Here is an 18,570-nt window from a genome sequence, read left to right as displayed (position 1 = left end):
CTCGAAACGAATGTTTACAGCTCTGACAATGTTGCACTTACTTTTACCAAAGAATGGGTTTGTAAGACTTTCGTTCAACATGAAGTGGTTGTGGACAATTGCAATCTTCAACCATGGTAAGTCTTTGTCAACAACATAGTCGTCATGTGAAGAACCTTTAGCTGTAGGTATGTTGACTCGGATATTGACATTTGCCAACGGTGCAATTTTTGCCAATTGACCTCTGAGAATGTACCTTGTCTTCACACATGACTCAAGATACTTCATCTTCTCATCTGTAACAAGACCAGAGTTCCTGAGACATGTAAGAATGCAAGGTTCGTTGACAATTGTTTCAATTGAATTGTAAATTCCATACCTTGTCAAGTCAATGTCAGACTTATTTATGAAATGGGAAGTATCCAGCATGTTGTCTGACTGCTTGAGGGTTAGGTTGGTACCATTCGAACTTGACACTTGCAATTCCTTCAATTGCATTCAAAATGTCTGAGTCGGAGTCAACCATTTGTTCTCTCTTTGTAGTCTTGAAAGCGTCAAGAAGTTTTGCGGCTGTTTGTTCATTGCCATGTGCATAGTAAATGTGACCATCCAAATCTGTTATGGTCAATCTGAGATTGTGTCCTTTCTTATTTCCATCTTATTGGCAGCAAGTACTCCCATGAAGCCTTCTTTGTTCTTTCCTTCGTCAAAGTTTACTGTAAAGGTTCGACCAGATGTAATTTGACTTCTAACTTCACGATACTTTTCATATGCATATCTTGTTTCTTTCCATGGGAGCATGTGCGTCTTCACCTTTTCCTTTTTTCCTTCTCAAAGGATGCAATTGTTCGTCATGTTCCAGTAGAATCTGGCAAAGCCGTCGTGTCCTTCAACTTGAGGTTCACTAACATCGAAAGGCATGTCCATAAGACGTTCTTCTTCTAACCTCTCTAGTCTGTTTGGATAATTGGCACGTGCTGTTTCCAAATCCATTTCGTAGCGAAGACCAGACAATTTGTCATAGACTTTTATGGGTCTTCCCTTCCTATATTTAAAATTCTTCGAAACTCTCCAACCATATCTTTGTAACTCTGCTTTTATTCTAGCAGACTTTCTATCCATTCTATATGGGGGCATTTTTATAAAAATAAAAAAAATATTTTTTTTCTTTACTTTACATAACCGCCTGCTGCCATAAGTCTTTGACGCCAACCCATACCAGCTAATGAAGGTTGACTTGGTTTAGTTTGGAAACTAAACTTTGGTTTTTGTTATCTTCAGTTTTTGGTTTTTCTTCTTCTATCGGTTTTTCGTCACTTTTCGGTTCCTTGACTTTACTTCACTTGCAGAAACAGTTGTGTCGTCAACATCTTCATAAATATCATATGCCATTTGTTTTTGTTTTCCTTTCAACTTTTTGTGTTTGTTGTAAAGTTTAGAATATTTCGACTCTAAGTCAATGAGATGTTCTATAATGAACTGTTGGTCAGTGAAGTAAACTTTTCCATCTGTTGTCTCGAAAGCTCCTTCAGACTTCAATATTTTATTTGTGAGAGTCTGTTTCTTTTTTGAGATACTAAGCCGTTTCCATTTATTATGAAAAGTGACTTTTAGTTAGAGTTTGTATTTCCAGACCTGGCACTTTCTATTATTGAATTTTTCTCTTCATCTGTAAGTTCTTTGACAGGTTTTGACAATGGTTCTGAACTTTTTGTTTGTGGTGTCAAATCTACCGTTTCAACTTCTTCGGTCATTTCATCTCAGTAAAAAAATTTAGTTTGGTTTGTTTTCAACTGGTTGTTTAGGTTTTTTAAGTCGGTCTAAAACTTCCTGAGGTATAGGAAGAACTTTACAAACACGTGTGTAACTGCTGGAAGCCGACAAATCCATCTTTTGAACCCATTTGTCTCAATGCTGCATTGTTCATTTCATCTCAGTAAAAAAATTATATCTCCCCAACGTTTGAGGTGGTTGCGGTTGGTTATTGTTTACCCACTGTTGTGCATGGTTATATCCTCTGTTAAAGAATCTTTCACCTTGGTCCATATAGTGTCCTGCTTGGTTATAGTAGTCATTTGCTTTGTTATATAGTTTCCTGCTTGTCTTCCTACATTGTCCATCCATCCTTGAACTTTTCCTCTTGTTTCAGGATTTGGAATAAGATTTGTTGCATCTCGTGCTACATCCCAACCTTTCTGTACAGTTTGTATAATAGATTGTGCTTTCTCTTTCAGTATACCTAATGTACTCAAAATCTTCCTTCCAATTCCAAATGCACCTCTGGCTAGTGTTCCCACTGCGGGCAAAAATCTGGATGCAACTCCTGCTAATGCGCCAAATAAACCCATTTCTTATAGGGTAAAAATGACGAATCCAAACAAGGACCCCTATGTTTCTAAAGCGACAAAGAAAGCACTCATGATAAAAATCTTTAGTTCAACACCAAATGCTTGGTTTATGGATATCTTGGAAAACATTCCGAGAGTTAGAACAGATGGACCTCCATACTGGTTAATATTTGTTGGTCAAAACACAAGATACTGTGAAGCCATACCATTATGGTCCAAAAATATTTTAGATGTGAAAACTGCTTTGACAATATTCGTTGACAAATACCATCCAACAAAACTGACATCTGACTGTGAAAGTTCTTTCAAATCAGATGATGTAAAAAACTATCTGCGTTCAAAAAATGTAAACCAATATTTCATTGTCGACCAAAACCATTCTGCTCTTGGTGTCATTGACGGTTGTATAAAAATGTTAAGAGACTTAAACCAACCACAAGGTGGTGAAGCAAATGAAATGTCATATGACGACAAGTATAGACACTTCTCCATGGCAAAGATGAGACAAGTTTTAAATATTTACAATAACCGTAAACAAAAAGGTTTGGGAAACCACTCCCCCGAAGAAATGAAAAACAACCCTGACTTAGAGAAAGACTATATATTTAATAATTTAGTCAAAAGAGACAAACAAGAAAGAATGCCGGGCTTCAAACTTCAGAAAGGTGACAAAGTAAAAATAGAAATACCTAAACGCGACCCATATGAAAATACTATTGACTATGACAACAATGGGAACCCGACAGGTACTCACATTCGTGTTCGTAAAAATAGAAGAAAGTATACAAGAGAATATTATGAAGTTTTAGGCAAACATGGCAAAATGTACACACTGCAAGCAGAAGATAAAACTACTATTGTCAGACCTCGTTTCAAACTTGTCAAAGTTCAAGGTGGTATACTTTCAAAGACAGTTCCTAACAAATATAAGACAACTCCTGACGAATATGCTAAAGAAGTTGAAAATGACGACTAAGCAATTCTATACCATGCGTAAACTGTCATGTAAGGTGGCATGTATTCTTTACTTTGTCCCGTTGTTTGCGTATATCCTGAAACGAAATGTGTATGGTTTCCTTCTCCCTGAGTGTCACTCCAGTAACAATTTATAGCAAACTTAACCGTCTTTAACATCATATCCTTTACCTTTTGTCATTCCTGACCAATCCCAATATCTATGCTTATGCCAACCTGCTTGAGATGTACTTAAATCTATGTAGTGACTGTGTGCAGGTAAATTTTCACCTGAAATCGTTTTACTTCCACCTGTTTCCTTTGAAGAGTTTGCACAATACAAAAACCTGTCGACTATTTGTTCCCATGCACCAACACCAAACATTACTTGAGGACCTCTTGCTTCCATAGATGTATAAATAGAACCTACTGGGTTCATTAAATCAAACATATGAGATATTATAGGATTGTCTCTTTTGAACTTAAAATATAGTGCAACTATTTCAGGTTTCTTCTGGTTTGTGTCAGAATATTTTTTATAATATAATCTTATGTTTTCAGGGTAGGTAAAATCTTGACTATAATATTTATTTCTGTCATCTGTATAATAATATACTATTCTCGTTTTTTCTATTGCATTATATCTTTTATATCTATAATAATCTAAATATAATGTTAGCTTTTGTTCATCTACATGTGGTGTTCTGTCGTCATCTCCATAGTCATAATAATATGGTGCTGGAGCTGGGTCAGGCAATGTCATATCTGCCATTTCATAAACTCTTAAATATTTCTTTTGTTCGTCTCCATATAAGTTTAAGTAGCAGTTGTTGTCTAATGGAACTTTAACTTGTATACCATCATTCTTTTTATAGCTTACATACATTTCATTGTTGTTTTTCGGAATGAGTTTACACCGTGTACCATTTTTTAAGGACTGTACAAACTGCCATCTAAAATATTTATTTTCTTCATTGACAGAAAAGTCACCAACAATAGTTTCAATATTTTTTGTTGTTCCTATCAAACTTTGGTATATTTCATTGACATATGTTTTATCTGCTTTCTTTTCAAGGCTAACGTTTAAGTCTGTTATTTCAGATATAGAATGTGTATGTCCAACGTCACTTTTACTGTTTAAGGTTTCTTGTAAGTTTGTAATATTTGCAATGGTATGTGTATGTCCAACGTCACTTTTCCTGTTTAAGGTTTCTTGTAAGTTTGTAATATTTGCAATGGTATGTGTATGTCCAACGGCACTTTTACTGTTTAAGGTTTCTTGTAAGTTTGTAATATCAGATATAGAATGTGTATGAGTCTTATCTGCTTTTGTCTCTAATGTTTCCTTAAGACTTGGTATTTGGTTAATATAATGTATATAAGTCTTTTTAGAATATTCTTTTTCAGCTCTTGTCACTTCACTTGACATTTTATTGTCAACATATGTTTTGTCTGCTAGTTCAGGATGAGTATGTTCTTTTGTTGCATAAGCATTGTTAGCTCTTTCTTCTTCTTTTGCTATTGCATCGTCTACATATTCTTTGTCAGCTTTGTTGTCAACATCTGCTTTCAAAAGAAGTTCATTTATAGGTTTCTCGTTTAAAGTTCCTTTTGTTGGATTTATACAGACAATATTGTTCTTATTGTCTTGAAATAGAAACTCATCTGTTATAGGGTTTATTGTCAGTTTTAAGTCACCCCCCTTCAATGACTCAGATATCTTAGAATAGTTTGAAAAGTTTGTTGTGTTCTTATTTAGAGCTTGCATAATGAGTTGTCGGTTGTGTTGTATTTCTCTCATAGACGCTGTTTCATTTGACATTTTTATTATAGATAAAATATGCTTCCAATAAAAAAAGAAAATTCAAGAGTTGCTACAACTAAACCATTAGATGAACTTTTTACGAATGTCGGTCAAAAGTTTGAGACAGAGACCGTAAAGCATGAAGGCTATCGTTTTGACTACCCATTGAGATGGCTAAGAGACCCATCCGTCACAAAAGCTATTGGCTTTCGTAGAATGAAGTTCATTTCAGAAGCCATACATGGTTTCCCATTTACGGTCGGTTTTGAAGTTCGATACTATAACAAAGAAAAACGTACGTATGAGAAATTTGAACAGGGAAAACTTTTACAAGTGAATTTGCTTGTAAACTTAGAAACAACTCTTCAAGCTTTTCAAGAAAAAATAAACGATATCTATATTGAATATGCAAACCAGTTTAACATTGACGAAGGAGAATACCATCTCGATATTATATATGACAGGAAAAATGCAACTGTTAAAATCAATAGAATAGAAGACCTTGGAGAAGACGTTTATATTTCTACAAAATATAACAACTTGGCATGGTATAGATTTTTGAGGATGTTAAATCAGCCTGCAGAATATCCAGTACACCCGAACTTTTATGAAGTCGAAAAACCTAATGGAACATATGAAAATGTTTTCGACCAAGATGCTATTATAGTTCATGCTTCATTTTCTGGCGCCCAAAACTCTTTCTTATGCTTGGCAAATGACTTTTACGAAAAACCTACAAAGTTATATGAACCGCCGAGTGGAAGTATTTCAGACTTTCAAGTATGGTTTACTACAGATGGAAGAAAAAGAATAATTCCATTATACCATGCGTTTTACTTAGAACTTAGTTTCATATACAACTACTATCGAACGGTAAAAATATAATTTTTTAATACGGTTGAGGTGTTGGATTTGGTTGCCAACTAGACTGTGGTGCAGGTTCAGGCTGTTGTATAACAGGAGCTTGCTCTTCTGGTTCAGGGTCTTTAGGTATAATACCAACAAACTGACCTACTCTTTTACCAATATTTTTGACTCCGTTCCAAATTCCTTTTCCGACAGATTTTATTCCATTCCATATACCTCTTCCAACTCTTCTGAAGAAGTTTCCAATACTACTGAAGAAACCCATTTTACTAGTAGTAAAAATCTAATGTCCGCCTAGTCTCTTACGTTTCCTGTTGAGTTCCATAGCATTCTTTAACTGGAGCTCATACATTCTGTTTCTCCTCTGGTAGAAAACATATTCTGGGTCAACTCCTGTGTTCGCGTCATCTGCATAAAGTTGTTTATATCCCACTTCAGGGTTTGTATAAAACTCTTTCCATCTCATATTTGCATACCATGGTGGCAAACCTAACACAGCGTCATTTGACATGGCAGTTTGCATTTGTACATCTGTTGGCACTTGACCATAGTTTGCCATTGCAGTTTGTATTCTAACTTCATTTGGAATATTCTCTGGGTTTGGTTGTCCAGGTTGCTGTGCATTCGCTAAGTTCTGTGCGTCCATTTAATATTAGATAAAAATATCTCTTACGAGTACATATGCTGAACATTTGCAGGCATTGGTTCATCTTCATATTCTCTGTACTTTTCTGCCACGTCAAATAAATAAATGACACAATGGAAAAAACCTAAAACAAGTAGTCCTATTTCAAACCACATTTACTTACTAATAAAATTTCTTTATTGTGACACTTTCTCCAGTTTATAGGACCTCTCTCATATTCTATCTTGTCATATATAAACTCATAGTCATGTATGTCCTCTAACCATCTCATAACGGTTTCCAAACCACTTTTATCGGATGTAAAGTAAAAGCATGGATGGTTATGTATAACGTCTAAAGTTTCTAAAGAGTCTCTCAAAGTCCAGTCTACTTGGTATTGAAAATCCCATGTGTTATAGAACGGCGGGTCCACTATAAAGAAAACATTTTCCTTGTCTTTATATTTTTCATACAACTCTGTCCAATGACATCTCACAAACTCTATACCCTCAATATATTTTTCTATGTCCTCTTTGAAAACATTTGTATAGTTAAGATATAAAACTTTTGACATAAGTGTTTCAATGTCATGAACTCTTATAGAACCACTATATAATAGTCTAGCAGATATACTATCCCAGTCTATATATTCTGCTTTTTTCAAAACCTCTCTCACAATATTTTTCTTATCTAATGGTATACGTTCCATCTTACCTATAGGTATCTTTTCTTTTAACTCTTTCAATATTTTGTTAGTGTCTGGAATATGTTTGAGACGGTTCATATAGTTGTCGAAGTCATTGCATATAATCTTTGAGTCAGGAAATACAGTATGGCACAAATGAGATATATAGAAACTTCCACCGAACAAATCTACAAATGTTAGACCATTCGGTAGTTTCTTAAGTTCTCTCAATAGAATATCTTTACATCTACTCTTATTTCCAAAGAAGGGTAACGGTGGTTTTGTAAAATTCATTTATATATAATAATAAAAATGTTTTTACCCGAAAAGTGACAGAAAACCGACAAAACATGAAAACATATATAATTTGCGAAAAGTGACAGAAAAAGTGTCACCAGCTGGTCGGCTGGGGTTCGGTCCTCCTCTTGGGTCTTGGGCAAAATTTCTTATGGGCTAGAGGGCGCAACGCGCCTGGAAGCCCCACTTACCTGACCTGATATTGAGTGAATTATGCATTATAGAGATTAAAAATCTGATTTGTGAAAACATCTCATCAGTTTCTAGCTAATTCAAAAATCTTTACTATCTTATTCGATTAAAATGAAAAGGGAATAGTTTCATTATGCTTTAAATGACAGTCTTATAATATAATCATAGTTTTCGCTCAATATGCAGCATTTTTTTTTCGAAATCTATGGTCAATATCCTAAATACTGATTGCTTTGCATTCATATCTCTTACATTTTCTATACCCACATCACTATTCATTGCTATTCCTATCTTTTTCATTTTTGTTTGTTTCTCATAATTTCTCAAAAAACATGATAACTTGATATTTGTAAATATCATACTTTATAACGTAAATAAGAACTTGACCTATTAAGAAAAGCAGTAATGAAAAGAAAATCTGAAATTCATAAAAATTACAAGTTTCTGATGACAATTAGCTTAATTAAACCAGGTACAAGATTATATAATTGTATTTTCTATCCAATTATCCATATAATATCTTATCCAGAAAAAAAAACTTGATCAATACCAAATGATTTTTTAACTAGTAAATAAAGTATTTTCTTTACACACACATTGTATATCATAGTTTTTTTTTTGGTTTCGCAAAACATCCAAAAACAAATATGCTATAAAAGTGACAATTTTAGCAAAACGAAACCCTTATTCACATATACACATTATTAATTTTCCATCCTATCTATTGAAAATATTTCTATTTATGTGAACGTTTTTCCATCAAATCTCAATGTCACTTTTGCAATCCCGATACAATATTAAGTGTCACTTTTGCACGCATGAATATTTCAAATTTGATTTTATGGACTAAAGAATCGTGGGGAGTTTATACCTTCACACTATATAAATCGTAAATCCTCTTAGTATTGCCATTATTACATCTTGTTTTTTTTTGAATTTGGATGATCCAAAAAGATCACCCAAATTAGCAACCTTAAGTTATTGTAAATTCCAAAACCCCACAAAAAAAAAAAAAAAAAAAGGCATTGGGGCTTCCAGGGGCTGCGCCCCTTCTAGCCCCGAAGATGTTTTGTCACTTTTCTGTCACTTTTCAGGGAAAAAACATTTTTATTGTATATAAAATGAATTTTACAAAACCACCGTTACCCTTCTTTGGAAATAAGAGTAGATGTAAAGATATTCTATTGAGAGAACTTAAGAAACTACCGAATGGTCTAACATTTGTAGATTTGTTCGGTGGAAGTTTCTATATATCTCATTTGTGCCATACTGTATTTCCTGACTCAAAGATTATATGCAATGACTTCGACAACTATATGAACCGTCTCAAACATATTCCAGACACTAACAAAATATTGAAAGAGTTAAAAGAAAAGATACCTATAGGTAAGATGGAACGTATACCATTAGATAAGAAAAATACTGTCAGAGAGGTTTTGAAAAAAGCAGAGTATATTGACTGGGATAGTATATCTTCTAGACTATTATATAGTGGTGCTATAAGAGTTCATGACATTGAAACACTTATGTCAAAAGTTTTATATCTTAACTATACAAAGGTTTTCAAAAAGAACATAGAAAAATATACTGAGGGTATAGAGTTTGTGAGATGTCGTTGGACAGAGTTGTATGAAAAATATAAAGACAAGAAAAATGTTTTCTTTATAGTAGACCCGCCGTTCTATAACACATGGGATTTTCAATACCAAGTAGACTGGACTTTGAGAGACTCTTTAGAAACTTTAGACGTTTTACATAACCATCCATGCTTTTACTTTACATCCGATAAAAGTGGTTTGGAAACCGTTATGAGATGGTTAGAGGACATACATGACTATGAGTTTAGATACGATAAGATAGAATATGAGAGAGGTCCTATAAACCGGAGAAAGTGTCACAACAAAGAAATTTTATTGGTAAGTAAATGTGGTTTGAAATAGGACTACTTGTTTTAGGTTTTTTCCATTGTGTCATTTACTTATTTGACGTGGCAGAAAGATATAGAGAATATGAAGATGAACCAATGCCAGCAAATGTTCAGTATATGTACTCGTAAGAGATATTTTTATCTAATATTAAATGGACGCACAGAACTTAGCGAATGCACAGCAACCTGGACAACCAAACCCAGAGAATATTCCAAATGAAGTTAGAATACAAACTGCAATGGCAAACTATGGTCAAGTGCCAACAGATGTACAAATGCAAACTGCCATGTCAAATGACGCTGCGTTAGGTTTGCCACCATGGTATGCAAATATGAGATGGAAAGAGTTTTATACAAACCCTGAAGTGGGATATAAACAACTCTATGCAGATGACGCGAACACAGGAGTTGACCCAGAGTATGTTTTCTACCAGAGGAGAAATAGAATGTATGAGCTCCAGTTAAAGAATGCTATGGAACTCAACAGGAAACGTAAGAGACTAGGTGGACATTAGATTTTTACATATAGTAAAATGGGTTTCTTTGGAAGAATAGGAAACTTCTTTCGAAATGTTGGAAGAGGTATATGGAATGGAATAAAATCTGTCGGAAGAGGAATTTGGAACGGAGTCAAAAATATTGGTAAAAGAGTAGGTCAGTTCGTTGGTATTATACCTAAAGACCCTGAACCAGAAGAACAAGCTCCTGTTATACAACAGCCTGAACCTGCACCACAGTCTAGTTGGCAACCAAATCCAACACCTCAACCGTATTAAAATTATATTTTTACCGTTCGATAGTAGTTGTATATGAGACTAAGTTCTAAGTAAAACGCATGGTATAATGGAACTATTCTCTTTTCTTCCATCTGTTGTAAACCATACTTGAAAGTCTGAAATACTTCCACTCGGTGGTTCATATAGCTTTGTAGGTTTTTCGTAAAAGTCATTTGCCAAGCATAAAAAAGAGTTTTGGGCGCCAGAAAATGAAGCATGAACGATAATAGCATCTGAGTCGAAAACATTTTCATATGTTCCATTAGGGTTTTCGACTTCATAAAAGTTCGGGTGTACTGGATATTCTGCAGGCTGATTTAACATCCTCAAAATCTATACCATGCCAAGTTGTTATATTTTGTAGAAATATAAACGTCTTCTCCAAGGTCTTCTATTCTATTGATTTTAACAGTTGCATTTTTCCTGTCATATATAATATCGAGATGGTACTCTCCTTCGTCAATGTTAAACTGGTTTGCATATTCGAGATAGATATCGTTTATTTTTTCTTGAAAAGCTTGAAGAGTTGTTTCTAAGTTTACAAGCAAATTCACTTGTAAAAGTTTTCCCTGTTCAAATTTCTCATACGTACGTTTTTCTTTGTTATAGTATCGAACTTCAAAACCGACCGTAAATGGGAAACCATGTATGGCTTCTGAAATGAACTTCATTCTACGAAAGCCAATAGCTTTTGTGACGGATGGGTCTCTTAGCCATCTCAATGGGTAGTCAAAACGATAGCCTTCATGCTTTACGGTCTCTGTCTCAAACTTTTGACCGACATTCGTAAAAAGTTCATCTAATGGTTTAGTTGTAGCAACTCTTGAATTTTCTTTTTCTATTGAAAGCATATTTTATCTAGAATAAAAATGTCGAATGAAACAGCGTCTATGAGAGAAATACAACACAACCGACAACTCATTTTGCAAGCTCTAAATAAGAACACAACAAACTTTTCAAACTATTCTAAAATATCTGAGTCATTGAAAGAAGGAAACTTAAAACTGACATTAAACCCTTTAACAGACGAGTTTCTATTTCAAGACAACAAGAACCATACTGTTTGTATAAATCCAACAAAAAGAACTTTAAACGAGAAACCTATAGATGAACTTCTTTTGAAGGCAGATATTGACAACAAAGCTGACAAAGAGTATGTTGACGATGAGTTAGCATATGTGGCTAGTGCGTTAGTGAAGAAGGCAGATAAGGAATATGTGGATGAAAAAGACAATGAAATTATAGAAAGGGTTGAATGGTACCATGAACGGACATCGAAGATTTTAAAAGGTAAAGCCAATACAGGGTGGGTTTCAGGATGTTTAGACCTTAAAGCGGATAAGAACCATACACATACCATTGCAAATATTACAAACTTACAAGAAACCTTAAACAGTAAAAGTGACGTTGGACATACACATACCATTGCAAATATTACAAACTTACAAGAAACCTTAAACAGGAAAAGTGACGTTGGACATACACATACCTTCTTCTCAACTGTTGGTATAGAAAGTATTTTAGGAACGATTGAAGAAACTGGTGGGGGTGGATTATATTTTAAACCTCCTAACTTTCCAGAAGGTTTAACATCGGATAAAGACATTAGATGTAGAAATGTCTATGTCATGGAGGATGAAAAAAAAGTTAAATTCACTGCTCAAGATTTATATGATAAGAAAGCTGACAAAACAGAGCTTCAAACGTTAAAGACAGAAATACTTCAAACAGTATATCCTATAGGTTCTATTTACACGTCAATGAACTCAAAATAAGAGTAATTAGGTTATTTTGCCGACCAAATATATTTACAAGGCAAAATATCATATTACATGTCAACCTATTATCAGTATGTTTTGATAAAAAAAATTTTATCAAATATCATATTAAAATTAACATCTATATCTATATCAATATCTACACTATAAATTTTTTTATTCAATATCATAGATTTCAAAAATTTATTTCAATTTTAAATTAATTTATGGTTTTCATCAAAATTGTTTTTTATTAAAAAGCATGTTTCACAATTTTTACGGTTTCTTTCAAAAGTTATAAAATTTCAGATGAGTCGAAAGATCTACGATCTAATTGATATAAATTGGATTCAATCTGCAATTGAACAAATTAATCAAGGTCAAAAACTCAAAACAATACTTAGCAATGTCCAACTCACTGATGGACGCATTATACCATCAATATCTAAAAAAACATTCCACTTAGCAATTAAATCAAATGGAATTTCTGACACAAAATTTAAACCAGGGCGTAAACCAATCGAACCACCTGAGGAATTATTAGATACAGTAAATAAATTACATCAAAAAGTTAAAAAAATCGGAATATCAAGAGCATACGGAAGAATTATTACCGATAAGGATATGTTAATTCAAAGGAAAACCGAAAATGCTAATCATGATTTAGATGATTTACCAATTTCACAATTAAATACAAATCCAATAGGTTTTTCAAATTCTTCAGAATATCTTTCTGAGTATACAAATTCTGATTCTGATTCATCAGCAGAAAAACTTTTTTCTTCCAATTCTTCCGAAGAAGATCCACAAATTGAGTCGGAATTATCTGAAGATCCATATATCGTTCATACAGAAACTACTCAAAATTTGGAAAAATCAACCGATTATTTTAACAAAAAATTATTGGAAACAAACTTTTCAGAAAGAACTGTAAAGAAGTGTTTCAAAATTCTGAATATCGTTCAACCTGCCAAAAATTCAGTACCAAAAGGAAAAACAAAATACGAAGCAGTATATATAAACTTAATATGGCATGTCGATATTCATTTTTTTAAACATCGTCAGGGTGAATATCTTTATGCGGTTATTGACGATAAATCCCGAAAAATTTTAGCATGGGCTCACTTGGAAACAAAAGAAGCTGCGCAAACAAGTAGAGTAATTGACCAATGTTTCCAAAAATATGGGAAGCCCTTTGCTATATGGAGTGATAACGGAACAGAAAATTTTGGGTTTTTTGAAATTTATTACAAAATGCGAACGTTCAAAGTATTACAATTCTCCCACATTGCCCATATATGAATGGGAAAATTGAAAGGTTTTGGCAAAATGTGGAAATTGAAGACGCCACATGGAATGATATACAAAGTCTTATAGAAAATTACAATTCAAACCCACACACAAGTTTACCAAAAAACCCGACATTACATACATGGTACACACCTAACAAATTTTACGAAATTTCAGAAAAATATGATTCAAGTAAATTACCGCTTTGGATTGTAGATGGAGTTGTTAAAGATCTAAGAGAGTCAATAAGAAATTTCAACGCTTCAAGAAGGAATCAAAGAAATTGACGAAGTTCCAGAATTTTATTCAACAATTCTTAATCAATTAACAAAAACTATACCGAAACTTATCTTACCATCCAAATCAAATCACATTACATACGGAATAAACATTTAATCTTTTACCATTAAAATTATATTTATACGTTATTTAATTTTTTTACGTCTAAGTTGAATAGGATAATAGCCGAAGATATAAAGTAACTATAGTTTACAAGCTAAGGAACAAATCAGCATTGAAACTAAAAAATGCTGAAATATTATAATAAATTGAAGAAATACTGTGATAGAATACCTAGTTATACTAGATACTATTATAATATGAATTCATTTGTATTGAATATCGATTAAAATAAGATGGAACGTCAATTTGACAGACTCAAGTTTCGAATTAGAGACCAACTTTCATCAGCATAGTATATGTGCGCAAACTACTGCATAATGGTATGCTTATCTTTTCATTTTAAAAAATAACGTATTTGAATAATTTCGTAAAAAATTAGAATTACTCGATATTAAGCATATTGCTTTTCTATCATATATGCTTATATTCTACAATAGTGTTACCAAACATCGGGCAACATCATACGTATAATACAACTTTTTCGTACTTCTTTATCGAATTTAAATAGAACTAAGTTTTTATTTTAAATAAAAGAGAAATAATTCTAATTTATAATCTCATTATTAATTTATTCTCATTTTAATATTTCATCGATTTTTTATTATCGATATTCAATACAAATGAATTCATATTATAATAGTATCTAGTATAACTAGGTATTCTATCACAGTATTTCTTCAATTTATTATAATATTTCAGCATTTTTTAGTTTCAATGCTGATTTGTTCCTTAGCTTGTAAACTATAGTTACTTTATATCTTCGGCTATTATCCTATTCAACTTAGACGTAAAAAAATTAAATAACGTATAAATATAATTTTAATGGTAAAAGATTAAATGTTTATTCCGTATGTAATGTGATTTGATTTGGATGATAAGATAAGTTTCGGTATAGTTTTTGTTAATTGATTAAGAATTGTTGAATAAAATTCTGGAACTTCGTCAATTTCTTTGATTCCCTCTTCCTCGCAATACAACTCCATATCATTAACTTGTATTTAAAGGCTTCCATATACAAAACTATATATAATGTTTGAAAGTTAAATCCAATCTTTTTCTATTTCTAAAAAAATTGAGACCTAAACACGAGATAGCTTTCAGAAAATTTTCAGGGACATTTTTAATCATTTTTTTTATTTATTGTAATATCTTTGTTATTAAATTTGAATTGTTTAATATTTGAATGTAAAGAATTGAATAGTAATAATTTTAGTTTTAATACATAGCTAATTGCTAAGCAAAATAATTAATTTATTGTAATTTTGACATGTAAACTAAAGGGGAATTTAGCCGGCCAAATATGTGTTACTTTTTGACTTCACCTCACTTCCACCATTTCGTCTTATGACAGTATGTTGACGATGAGTTAGCATATGTGGCTAGTGCGTTAGTGAAGAAGGCAGATAAGGAATATGTGGATGAAAAAGACAATGAAATTATAGAAAGGGTTGAATGGTACCATGAACGGACATCGAAGATTTTAAAAGGTAAAGCCAATACAGGGTGGGTTTCAGGATGTTTAGACCTTAAAGCGGATAAGAACCATACACATACCATTGCAAATATTACAAACTTACAAGAAACCTTAAACAGTAAAAGTGACGTTGGACATACACATACCATTGCAAATATTACAAACTTACAAGAAACCTTAAACAGGAAAAGTGACGTTGGACATACACATACCTTCTTCTCAACTGTTGGTATAGAAAGTATTTTAGGAACGATTGAAGAAACTGGTGGGGGTGGATTATATTTTAAACCTCCTAACTTTCCAGAAGGTTTAACATCGGATAAAGACATTAGATGTAGAAATGTCTATGTCATGGAGGATGAAAAAAAGTTAAATTCACTGCTCAAGATTTATATGATAAGAAAGCTGACAAAACAGAGCTTCAAACGTTAAAGACAGAAATACTTCAAACACTATATCCTATAGGTTCTATTTACACGTCAATGAACTCTACCAAACCAGAAGTAGTACTTGGTTTTGGAACTTGGACTCAAATAGTCGACAGGTTTTTGTATTGTGCAAACTCTTCAAAGGAAACAGGTGGAAGTAAAACGATTTCAGGTGCAAATTTACCTGCGCACAGTCACTACATAGATTTAAGTACAACTAACGCAGGTTGGCATAGTCATAGATATTGGGATTGGTCATCAATGACAAAAGGTAAAGGATATGATGTTAAAAACAACGTTAAGTTTGCTATAGATTGTTACTGGAGTAACACTGAGGGAGGAGGAAACCATATACATCGCGTTCAGGGTATACGCAAACAACGGGACAAAGTAAAGACTACATGCCACCTTACATGACAGTTTACGCATGGTATAGAATTGCTTAGTCGTCATTTTCAACTTCTTTAGCATATTCGTCAGGAGTTGTCTTATATTTGTTAGGAACTGTCTTTGAAAGTATACCACCTTGAACCTTAACAAGTTTGAAACGAGGTCTGACAATAGTAGTTTTATCTTCTGCTTGCAGTGTGTACATTTTGCCATGTTTGCCTAAAACTTCATAATATTCTCTTGTATACTTTCTTCTATTTTTACGAACACGAACGTGAGTACCTGTCGAGTTCCCATTGTTGTCATAGTCAATAGTATTTTCATATGGGTCGCGTTTAGGTATTTCTATTTTACTTTGTCACCTTTCTTAAGTTTGAAGCCTGGCATTCTTTCTTGTTTGTCTCTTTTGACTAAACTATTAAATATATAGTCTTTCTCTAAGTCAGGGTTGTTTTTCATTTCTTCGGGGAGTGGTTCCCAAACCTTTTTGTTTACGGCTATTGTAAATATTTAAAACTTGTCTCATCTTTGCCATGGAGAAGTGTCTATACTTGTCGTCATATGACATTTCATTTGCTTCACCACCTTGTGGTTGGTTTAAGTCTCTTAACATTTTTATACAACCGTCAATGACACCAAGAGCAGAATGGTTTTGGTCGACAATGAAATATTGGTTTACATTTTTGAACGCAGATAGTTTTAATATCGTCTGATTTGAAAGAACTTTCATAGTCAGATGTCAGTTTTGTTGGATGGTATTTGTCAACGAATATTGTCAAAGCAGTTTTCACATCTAAAATATTTTTGGACTGTAATGGTATGGCTTCACAGTATCTTGTGTTTTGACCGACAAATATTAGCCAGTATGGTGGTCCATCTTCTCTATACCTCGGAATGTTTTCCAAGATATCCATAAACCAAGCATTTGGTGTTGAACTAAAGATTTTTACCATGAGTGCTTTCTTTGTTGCCTTAGAAACATAGGGGTCCTTGTTTGAATTCGTCATTTTTAACCCATAAGAAATGGGTTTATTTGGCGCAATAGCAGGAGTCGCATCTAGATTTTTGCCAGCAGTGGGAACACTAGCCAGAGGTGCATTGGAATTGGAAGGAAGATTTTGAGTACATTAGGTATACTGAAGAGAAAGCACAACCTATTATACAAACCGTACAGAAAGGTTGGGAGGTAGCACGAGATGCAGCAAATCTTATTCAAATCCTGAAACAAGAGGAAAAGTTCAAGGATGGATGGACAATGTAGGAAGACAAGCAGGAAACTACTATAACAAAGCAAATGACTACTATAACCAAGCAGGGCACTATATGGACCAAGGTGAAAGATTCTTTAACAGAGGATATAACCATGCACAACAGTGGGTAAACAACAACCAACCGCAACCACCTCAAACGTGGGGAATGTAAATTTTTTTACTGAGATGAAATGAACAATACAGCATTGAGACAAATGGGTTCAAGATGGATTTGTCGGCTTCCAGCAGTTACACCACCACGTGTTTGTAAAGTTTTTCCTATACCTCAGGAAGTTTTTAGACCGACTTAAAAAACCTAAACAACCAGTTGAAAAAAACCAAACTAAAATTTTTTACTGAGATGAAATGAACAATGCAGCTTTAGACAGAATAGGTCATGGAAGACCACCTTTTAAACCACGTGTTTGTCAAGTTTTTCATATACCTCAGGAAGTTTTAGACCGACTTAAAAAACCTAAACAACCAGTTGAAAACAAACCAAACTAAAATTTTTTACTGAGATGAAATGACCGAAGAAGTTGAAACGGTAGATTTGACACCACAAACAAAAAGTTCAGAACCATTGTCAAAACCTGTCAAAGAACTTACAGATGAAGAGAAAAATTCAATAATAGAAAGTGCCAGGTCTGGAAATACAAACTCTAACTACAAAGTCACTTTTCATAAAAATGGAACGGCTAGTATCTCAAAAAAGAAACAGACTCTCACAAATAAAATATTGAAGTCTGAAGGAGCTTTCGAGACAACAGATGGAAAAGTTTACTTCACTGACCAACAGTTCATTATAGAACATCTCATTGACTTAGAGTCGAAATATTCTAAACTTTACAACAAACACAAAAAGTTGAAAGGAAAACAGAAACAAATGGCATATGACATTTATGAAGATGTTGACGACACAACTATTCCAGCAAGTGAGGTAAAGTCAGAGGAACCGAAAAGTGACGAAAAACCAATAGAAGAAGGGAAGCCAAAAACTGAAGAAAAACCAAAACCAAAGTTTAGTATTGAAACTAAACCAAGTCAACCTTCATTAGCTGGTATGGGTTGGCGTCAAAGACTTATGGCAGCAGGTGGTTATGTAAAGTAAAGAAAAAACATTTT

General features: G+C 33.4%; 12 protein-coding genes across 12 annotated transcripts, besides 6 other annotated features; 7 read left to right on the top strand and 5 right to left on the bottom strand.

Annotated features, from left to right (window-relative positions):
* Positions 1 to 4,668: part of a mobile genetic element that runs on past the window's edge.
* TVAGG3_0902790 (uncharacterized protein) lies at positions 879 to 1,101 on the bottom strand (the record flags this gene model as incomplete). Its single annotated transcript, XM_051251404.1, has 1 exon — positions 879 to 1,101. A coding segment is annotated over one exon (223 nt), but the record flags the coding sequence as incomplete, so codon positions are not given.
* Positions 2,344 to 2,917, top strand: TVAGG3_0902780 (uncharacterized protein; the record flags this gene model as incomplete). The annotated part of the gene is made up of 1 exon (XM_051251403.1): positions 2,344 to 2,917. A coding segment is annotated over one exon (574 nt), but the record flags the coding sequence as incomplete, so codon positions are not given.
* A 453-nt stretch (positions 4,669 to 5,121) lies between the features above and the next one.
* Positions 5,122 to 5,970, top strand: TVAGG3_0902760 (uncharacterized protein; the record flags this gene model as incomplete). Its single annotated transcript, XM_051251402.1, has 1 exon — positions 5,122 to 5,970. One exon carries the CDS (start codon positions 5,122 to 5,124, stop codon positions 5,968 to 5,970), a length of 849 nt encoding a protein of 282 aa, XP_051076976.1.
* A 4-nt stretch (positions 5,971 to 5,974) lies between these two features.
* On the bottom strand, positions 5,975 to 6,217 carry TVAGG3_0902750 (serine threonine-protein phosphatase family; the record flags this gene model as incomplete). Its single annotated transcript, XM_051251401.1, has 1 exon — positions 5,975 to 6,217. One exon carries the CDS (start codon positions 6,215 to 6,217, stop codon positions 5,975 to 5,977), a length of 243 nt encoding a protein of 80 aa, XP_051076975.1.
* An 18-nt stretch (positions 6,218 to 6,235) lies between these two features.
* TVAGG3_0902740 (uncharacterized protein) lies at positions 6,236 to 6,475 on the bottom strand (the record flags this gene model as incomplete). Its single annotated transcript, XM_051251400.1, has 1 exon — positions 6,236 to 6,475. The coding sequence occupies one exon, from the start codon at positions 6,473 to 6,475 to the stop codon at positions 6,236 to 6,238; it is 240 nt and encodes a 79-aa protein (XP_051076974.1).
* Positions 6,476 to 8,872: 2,397 nt separating this feature from the next.
* TVAGG3_0902730 (phage tail repeat-like family) lies at positions 8,873 to 9,691 on the top strand (the record flags this gene model as incomplete). The annotated part of the gene is made up of 1 exon (XM_051251399.1): positions 8,873 to 9,691. The coding sequence occupies one exon, from the start codon at positions 8,873 to 8,875 to the stop codon at positions 9,689 to 9,691; it is 819 nt and encodes a 272-aa protein (XP_051076973.1).
* Positions 9,692 to 9,830: 139 nt separating this feature from the next.
* On the top strand, positions 9,831 to 10,138 carry TVAGG3_0902720 (uncharacterized protein; the record flags this gene model as incomplete). Its single annotated transcript, XM_051251398.1, has 1 exon — positions 9,831 to 10,138. A coding segment is annotated over one exon (308 nt), but the record flags the coding sequence as incomplete, so codon positions are not given.
* Positions 10,139 to 10,211: 73 nt separating this feature from the next.
* On the top strand, positions 10,212 to 10,454 carry TVAGG3_0902710 (serine threonine-protein phosphatase family; the record flags this gene model as incomplete). The annotated part of the gene is made up of 1 exon (XM_051251397.1): positions 10,212 to 10,454. The coding sequence occupies one exon, from the start codon at positions 10,212 to 10,214 to the stop codon at positions 10,452 to 10,454; it is 243 nt and encodes an 80-aa protein (XP_051076971.1).
* Positions 10,455 to 10,805: 351 nt separating this feature from the next.
* TVAGG3_0902700 (uncharacterized protein) lies at positions 10,806 to 11,305 on the bottom strand (the record flags this gene model as incomplete). The annotated part of the gene is made up of 1 exon (XM_051251396.1): positions 10,806 to 11,305. A coding segment is annotated over one exon (500 nt), but the record flags the coding sequence as incomplete, so codon positions are not given.
* A 327-nt stretch (positions 11,306 to 11,632) lies between these two features.
* Positions 11,633 to 18,570: part of a mobile genetic element that runs on past the window's edge.
* TVAGG3_0902690 (phage tail repeat-like family) lies at positions 11,756 to 12,229 on the top strand (the record flags this gene model as incomplete). The annotated part of the gene is made up of 1 exon (XM_001282396.1): positions 11,756 to 12,229. A coding segment is annotated over one exon (474 nt), but the record flags the coding sequence as incomplete, so codon positions are not given.
* Positions 12,397 to 12,445: a mobile genetic element.
* Positions 12,521 to 13,725: a mobile genetic element.
* Positions 14,019 to 14,068: a mobile genetic element.
* Positions 14,637 to 14,665: a mobile genetic element.
* Positions 16,248 to 16,400, bottom strand: TVAGG3_0902640 (uncharacterized protein; the record flags this gene model as incomplete). Its single annotated transcript, XM_051251395.1, has 1 exon — positions 16,248 to 16,400. The coding sequence occupies one exon, from the start codon at positions 16,398 to 16,400 to the stop codon at positions 16,248 to 16,250; it is 153 nt and encodes a 50-aa protein (XP_051076969.1).
* TVAGG3_0902630 (phage tail repeat-like family) lies at positions 17,972 to 18,556 on the top strand (the record flags this gene model as incomplete). Its single annotated transcript, XM_051251394.1, has 1 exon — positions 17,972 to 18,556. The coding sequence occupies one exon, from the start codon at positions 17,972 to 17,974 to the stop codon at positions 18,554 to 18,556; it is 585 nt and encodes a 194-aa protein (XP_051076968.1).

This window comes from Trichomonas vaginalis, chromosome I, assembly GCF_026262505.1.
Source record: "Trichomonas vaginalis G3 chromosome I, whole genome shotgun sequence".
Taxonomy (NCBI): Eukaryota; Parabasalia; order Trichomonadida; family Trichomonadidae; genus Trichomonas; species Trichomonas vaginalis.
This window is presented reverse-complemented; position numbering and strand designations above follow the sequence as displayed.